Genomic DNA, 7,972 nt, shown 5'->3' with positions numbered 1-7,972 from the left:
AGGAACAACAACTTTTGAGGAAAACAAAAAACACACGTTTGAGCCAAGCCTAGTGTATAAATAAGTGACTATTTCCTTTTCATATCAAAATTCACATAAAAAATTTGCCAGCTCCCATCCCTCCCCCAGTCCCTATTTCTACCTGAAAGCCATGATGAATGTAAAAATTTAAATACACGCACATAGTTGTCAAAGGAAAAGAAAAATAAAGAAGGGGGGAAAAAGGTGCAAATCCTATTAACAGCTTCAGGAGTGGCATTTGCGGCATTTGATCATACAGATTATGTACTCATTCCCAAAAGGTGCAAATATTGCCAGGAGGTTAATACTGCTTCAATTCATCGGCAAGAAGTTAGACAGAGCGCCGAACTGCACAGCACTGAGAGGCTTCAATCAGTATCCTAAAGCTCCTCCCACGCCTCTCCTCCACTTTGCTGGTAGAGTCGAGAGAGTTCACCGGAGCTTTAGTTCACCTCACACAGCCCACGCTGTCCAGAATGTTCTCAACAAAAACATTAAAGTGTTGACGGCTCTGTTGTAAAAAGTCAAGAGTTGCTATAGATTACACAAATGCAAATGCAGCTGCCCCTAACCCAACCTGCCCGGAGCACCACCCCCAACACAACTGAGGCTGGGACTCCTAGAACTCTCCTTCGGTGCTCTGCAGAATCTTTGCCAATGATCACGGCGGAGCTCTCGCCGCTGCAGAGACCGAGCCCAGAGGTTCAAACGCATCTCTCTTGTCTTTCTGTTTGACTCTCCCTTCTCCACTTAAGCAACACTGTCTCCCCACCCCACTCCAACCTTGCGGTCTCCATCCCTACCCCACCCCCTCCCACTCTTATTTTTCGTACACTTTCCCTTTTGACAATATTCAATTGCGATGTCTCAGTTTCTGCCCCTTTTTTGCAATATGGCAGAAAGCTTCTAAAATAGTTTCCAGTGCATTGCACTGGCAGCCCTGTAAACCAACAAGCTCACAGAAATCAGCATGGGATATCATAAATACATTTTGGCCAGCATTCTGAGAGTTAAACTTGTTCGAGACGACAAAGGGTCTGCTGAGTCAAGGGACCCTGGAGTGTGGCTTGCACCATCTTCTGCTAGTTCAATTCTGGATACAACCCCCGAGGCCTCGTGTTACCGCCTCTTCCTGTTCTTTAGCCAGTCCTTCCATGGCACTTTCTGCCTGGCTGACCTCACAGGAAGAGGCGTCATCTGGAGTGTCAGGCCCCTCCTTGGTGTCCAAAGAGTCCTGCAGGGTACCCAAATCTTTGACAGCCTGCCCATTCTCAATAGGTTCGTCTCTTGCCCTCTTTTGATGTTCTATGCCAGGAGTTTCCGTGGCCTCCTGCTGAACAGTATTCTGTTCTGCTCCTGGATTTGGCTGTGGCACCAGTTCTGATCCAAGCCCTGGGGGCTGAGTAGGGTTTTTAAGTTGGCAGTGGCACAGGGGGCAGGTCTCTTGCACATACAGCCATTTCTTAAGGCAGCCCGCATGGAAGAAGTGGCCACAAGGGGTGATGACAGCAGATTTCATGTCCTGAGGAGGAAAAGAAGAGACCAATCAAGGTGCTTTTAATGAACCACTTATACTAGTGAGGCTTTTATATTCACAATCAATACATACTCATGAGGGGGGAAAGCATACACAGAATTTAAAGTGTAATGTGTTACACAAGTGTTACTTCCAGAGTTCTTTTCATTTCCTGATTTCTGCTGGCATAAAACTCTAAACCTAATCTGGATGGTGTTTCATTGCTAACCAACTGGTTCTTTAAAAATGCAGTGAATAGGCCTTGGAGATCAAATGGGCCCAGCAAAGACAGAGATGGCAACGGAGGTAAGAGTGGAAGCCAGTAAGACCAGCTAAACCTCCTACAAAAGAGAAACGGATACAAAATGAATGAACAGCCTGGTATCGCTGTCATTAGAAGTTGCTAGTTCAGGCTTGTCAGCATCCTATTTTCAATAGACAGCCCATGAGCCATTCCAGCCACAGGCATCAATCTGAAGTCCTTAATATAGAGCAGCCAAGACTTCTTCCAGCATTAAGAAGCACTGGACGTTAAACCATCATTTATGCTGAAACCCAGGTGATAAATCTAACAAAATTACAGAGATGGCTCCAACATCTGAAGAGTCATCTCATTTAATGGTGACTGGTGCAGGAACTGGCCCAGGTCGTTTGCTCAGCTGGCACGGCAACTGGTTTGATAGAAGAATGAGCTACACACCTGCCATCTTGTACATAATATAATATGTGATATGAATGTATCACATAAGAGTTCTGCCCACAGTATGTATGATCTTCCTTTTCTAATGGGAAAGAATCGAGTAGATCAGCTCATTGTGCACACAGGCTCTGAAGGATCTGCCCCACACATCATGGCCTAGATCCACCTGCACATTTCCACAGATGGAAAGATTTCTGCCCATGGAGTGCAACTCCCTTGCCCCCCTTCCCCCCTTCTTCTGTTGGGGGCATTTAGGGGCATCTCCAACTGGAAGTGAGAAAGTCATGCTCCATGGCTGGAAATCTTTATGTCCATGGAAATGCTCTGGTGGATCCAACCCTGATGTTATGCATATGGTGGAAAGACAGGAAATGTTTCCACCAGGCAGGCTACAGCGCAACCCGTGCACATTCCTGAACAGAATCACTTTCCTGGCAAGATTTATTTGATTATCTTATCCGAGCAACCGATACGATGCCAAATGAAAGAAGACACAGTCTAAGTATCACCTTTTTGGACACGTTACAAACCTGATAGCAGATGGCACAGATATCGTTGTGTTGTTCCAACTGGTCTTTGGTAGCAGTAGGCAGTGATTTAATCTTATTCACAGCGTCTCTGCGGAGAAGAAAGCTTTTCCATCCCAACTGAGCACGAAGCCACACGTTGTAATAGGAATGAATGAAGATGATCATCGAGCCCATCACAGTCCACTCTCCAAAGATAGTCTCGGACACTCCATATGCCACGACGCAGAGAGCTACGAGGAACTCCAGCAATCGATAGGTGCCATTCACATAATAAATGACATCATCCATGTTTTCTACTGGCTCTTTCCGGAACTCCTCGACCATAAACAAAACGTAAATGAAAAGTGTTCCAAGTACCTGGAAGATGAAAGAATGCACTGTCTGACTTAAGTCCCAGGACTAAAACTTCCCTATATCCATAACCCAATAAACACCTGAATAATTATGAACAAATCTTTTAAGTAAATTCCTATTTAACAAGGAATTTATCTTCAATCACGGCTTTGTTTAAAACAAAAGTTTAAAAAGGAGAATTGTCAGGTGTATCAATATAACAGATACAATACAAATAAATGCACAGTCCAGTGAAAATTAAGTACTTTTAAGTCACATTGATTTCAACAGCAGAGTTAAACAAGTGCTTAGATCTTTCCCATCAGACTGAAATTAAGGGTGTGTATGTATCAAATAATCTGTGGGCTTTCTTTTTGCCCATTGAATTACCCACCCAGCTTTTTGTTCTTGGGGAAGTGCAGCAACGCAGACTGCAAAATGGGGTATTGTGAGCTCCAGGCTGAGAGCGCAGCTGGAGTCAAGGTCGAGTAGCTCAGAGGTTTGTTATGACAGCCTGCGCCCCGTCGCAATAACTGTAATCTATCATGGGAACCAGGCTCAGCCTGGTATCCAACGGTGTCTTTCTGATGTATATGTTTCAACCTGCCCGCTTCCCCGCACTTGAGTCCTCGTATCTTTTCCTGTAAGTTGCTGCTATACACCTTATGCTTCCCAAATAAACTGCTTCTTAGACGACTCTGTCTGGATGTTCTGTTGTTTGGGATTTGACAGGTGGATTCAGACCTTACAGGTATGTAGTAGAGGGAGAAATCAACAGAAATTGCTGCACCCTCTTCCACAAACAGAAATGCCATTCTAATGGAGGAACTGTGTGGTTGGGTACATGACACCGAATTGTAAACATGATTAACTTTGGGTGGTCATCGCCCACTGTTTGGAAACAGATTGAATCTCCAGGAGCAGAGAGGGATCCAACACTGAATGGGCCAGAACTGCAGGATCTGCTCATCTTTACTAATACACATCGGCTACATACATGGCTTACCTGAAGGGAGGTGAGTATGCTGCTAGAAATGATGATCAGCAACCAGAAGTCCATGTGGAAAAATTGACAGATCATGTAGGCCATGTAAGCTGGAAAGATCAGCAAGAACAAACACAGGCTAACAGCACGAAAATGCTTCCAGAGGCTCCTGGGATAAAAAAAAAACATGGCATTTTTTTACTTTAAAAGTGGAGTTAGCACTTGGCACCTGCAACAAGAGTCAGAACCAACTTAGTAAACAGCATTCTCTCAGTAGAGACTCTGGCCACTGACGCGTGTTGAAGGTTTCCAGAGAATTTTTCAATATTTTTCCTGAAGGTGTTTGAACAGTATCCATGTGTGTCTCACTGCCCTTTTTAAACCTCTGGTCAGCTACACAGGCAAGGTATGAAAAATGTTGCAGAGGAATCGACTCACGACACCTCAACGAGCTGAACTATTTGTCAAGTAACTTTCAGGAAACATTTCAAAGGCTGTTCAGATCCTTCCCCGATTCAAGATGTGGTGAGACTTGGAGTGGGATCAAGGTCCAAATCTTCCCTCTACTGCACAAAGGAAAGTTCATAGAGGGTGGTCATGTTGATCTGCAGTAGAAGAGCTAGATTTGAGTCTAGTAGCACCTTAGAGATGTATGGTGCATATGTGTGTGTGTGGGGATACTTTCAGACAAGCAACTCCTCATGTGATATACTGTGATCTTACTACAGTAGAGGCATGTGTCACATCAGCTATGGGGTGTCTGAAGCAGTTCTGAACAAGAGGTTTAGATAACATATTATTTAAGTGAGAAAGTGAATCAACAGATAGTGACAACAGTCTCTATAAAGCAGTAGTATCAAGCAACACAACCTGGACAAACTATGAGGCTTTCTCACTAACTAACCTAATCAATTTTGCCCAGGTAATGCCTGAACTAAACTTTCTCTAAGGTAGCCATGGCCACATCATTTGAGAACACAGCCTTATGGTACTGTGAGTGCAAGTGATAAAATAGCAGTTTTGTAGTTCTAGTTATTTCCAAGAAGCCATAGAGGATGCACCTGTCCTTCGTGTCACCACGAAGAACTGGAAACTGACTTTCTATCCCTAAAAACCAACAACAGCCTAGGAGGCCTTAAAGAACAGCAAAACCAGGGAAACCATCGTACTCTGCAGCAATGAAGCAATTCTTATTACTTTTGAACGTGGTCAAGCCTTCCATTTCGACAGATAAGTTGGGGGAAGGACTCAGCCATTACAGAATCACTACTATTCAGTAGCAGTGGCATCTTGCTTCTGATTAATGACCTAATTCAGTGGAAGGCAGTTAATCAAATACTGTGCATATATCCCATTCCTTTGAAGTGGTTATTTATCCTTGGGAATACACATGGATGGAATACACACAGAACTTGGAAAAAGGAAACTGCAGATTCAGGCTGAAAAACTCAAATGTTGGAATCAATCATTCCTAGAAATATTAAGGCACAATGTTGGGGATCTTAATAAAAAAAAAAAATAGCCCAATACCATCGATTGTCTTTTCCACATTCTACTTGGAACTAGGCATTTCAGCCTACTGCCTACTAGGAATTACAGCCTACTGCCACCAGGGCCAGTTTATAGGAGCTAGCTACACATCTCACGGCTCTGCTTCTCCCTTTTCCCTGTGCTAATAAATTTAGCATTAACACGTAGCAAACAGCCTATACCAGCCACAAGTAACCTCTAAGCAAAATAGACTTAGAAGAGATAATTAAAGCTTTTCTCACTCACAAGAGTTTCAGGTCATACAAAAGCAAGGAAGCACAGAAGATGGGAAAGGTACAATGTACAGCTTCTCACCAGGGCATTTTGTAAAACCCTCACACAAAAAGCCTTCAAAACTAGCAAGGTCCATCTAACAAGAACAAACCAGCAATTGACTTGAGAGAGTCATGATCCAAAAAGCCAAGGTGTGAACTCTGTTCACAACACCAGAGCTTCTGTCACCCACCATTCTAAAGGAGCCACCTGCTTGGATTAATGACATTTGGGGGAGCAGCTCCTGAGAAAGTCTCTAGAAAAACAACTCATCACATGATAAAACCTGTGAGGATGAAGAGGTTCACTGAAAACTGGCATGCCAGACTAGAATCCTTCTTTTCTGGATATCTCACATTCTGCGTGTAGGATCTTTTTGTTTTAATGTGTATGTGATCGATCAATTTTTTCCTGCAGTAAACTGTTTAGAGAGCACAGGGGGCTGCAAAAGATGAATATGAGCATTCAAAAGTGCTCTTTGGATTGCATATGAGATTCTTAATACCTGATAATTTTAGCACCTTAGTCCTTATATTTATAAGGTGCTTCCCTCCCAATCTATTTTACTGTCCTTTGTTCCTGTTTGATCAGTACCCACTCACTATTACCCAATTTTTTTCATCCTTTCAACTTGCTCCCCTCCCCACTTTATAATCCACAACTTTGTGACCAACACAACAAGAACTGCAAGAACTGGGGGGGGGGGGGAATAGCAGCTAACATTAGAAAATGCAAAAGAGAAACTCACTTGTCCCTGGAAGCTCCCAAAGCTAGAACAATAGGATCGGCGATCTCAAGCATTGACTGGAGGATGGATGCAACCACAATGAAGAGGATAATACTGAGCAGGAAAGCCCGATGGACAACTTGCAGCTCTATCAAGCCAGTCTGCACGGCTAGGATCAGAAGTGTGACTCCTTCTGTCATCCCTCTTTTCATTGTGAAAACACAGAAAGGAAGAATAAAGTTTGTAGTATTAATGATCTTGGTTCAGTTTTAAAATTGCACTGCCAGGATCCCACGGCTTCTGACATCAGAATGTTGGCACATGATCCCAGCCAGTGGCCTTCATCAAACCCCAAGCTGTCCATGAACTACCTATTGCAAAACCCCAATAAAGACTGTGGGGACTTGAATTCAAATCCCTGTTTATTCATTGAGTAAGCTGGAGCTTGTCACCATCTCTCGGCATTAATTACACCTCTATAAAACCGTAACTGGAGTGACTCTACCTTACGGACCTATTGAGAATAAAACTTTACACATGAAGCATTCTGAAGTAATGTGTAATGGAATGTTTGTTCCCACACTTTATCTTTGTCTGAAATGTTTCGGAACTCTTCCATCCTTGGCTCATTTTTACCATTTCTGGCTTGAAACATTTTTTTCAGCACTCTCTAGAGATCACGTGTATTAACTGGATAAATTGCTAAATAATTCCAGGCCATTGTAAGAAAAGGAAACAGTTTTCAGCTGTCTCCCCTCCACTACTTAAACAGCTGAAATAAAATTATTTGTTTTGGCACAAGTTAAATTAAGGTGAATGTATCCTTAATTATCTTTTTCATGTGTGGAAGTCATAGCACAAGGTGTTTTTTTAAAACAACAACAACCCCAAATTAAATAAAATTATGCAAACCATCTGCTGCACATTCCATTATACTGAAGCAGTATGCGTTGTTTCGGCCCCTCGTGCTATTGCTTGCGCAAATGGAACGGTGCTAAGTGTATTTGCCTTTCTGCTCATGCATTGCTGGAGCCAACCCTCAGGGTGCAGATCAAGATGTCTAGCAAATGCAGATGCATACCCACCAAACTTGCCCAGGAAAGGATGAAGAAGGAAGGGCAAAGATAAGAGATGCTGTAAGTAAGTCTTGGTTGATGTAGTTTTGAAAAAGGCTTTTAAAAAGCAAGTATAAAAGCGGTCGGTGTGGAAAAAGAGGTGAAGCAAAGGAACCTTAAACAGTAGACATTTCAAAAAGCTAGTAAAAACTGATCACAGAAAGGTAACAAATCAAGGAATCCTAAGACATAAATGGAATGGAGGAGGAAAGGATATGTATTTGTATTTAAGAAGCTGAAGC

At 42.9% G+C, this 7,972-nt stretch overlaps 1 protein-coding gene across 1 annotated transcript in view; it reads right to left on the bottom strand.

Moving 5' to 3' along the window:
* Window positions 1-927: 927 nt before the first annotated feature.
* RNF145 (ring finger protein 145) overlaps window positions 928-7,972 on the bottom strand; it is an 80,359-nt gene continuing 73,314 nt past the window's right edge. The window contains exons 8-11 of the mRNA XM_056860785.1: window positions 6,637-6,819; window positions 4,107-4,254; window positions 2,768-3,124; window positions 928-1,543 (exon numbers count right to left, since the gene is read on the bottom strand). Of these exons, the coding sequence (XP_056716763.1) occupies window positions 1,109-1,543; window positions 2,768-3,124; window positions 4,107-4,254; window positions 6,637-6,819 (1,123 nt within the window). The 3' untranslated portion in view covers window positions 928-1,108. The remainder of the gene's footprint in view (window positions 1,544-2,767; window positions 3,125-4,106; window positions 4,255-6,636; window positions 6,820-7,972) is intronic.

This window comes from Euleptes europaea, chromosome 1 (assembly GCF_029931775.1).
Source record: "Euleptes europaea isolate rEulEur1 chromosome 1, rEulEur1.hap1, whole genome shotgun sequence".
Taxonomy (NCBI): domain Eukaryota; kingdom Metazoa; phylum Chordata; class Lepidosauria; order Squamata; family Sphaerodactylidae; genus Euleptes; species Euleptes europaea.
Note: the sequence above shows the minus strand (reverse complement) of the source record. Positions and strands in the feature narration are given on the sequence as shown.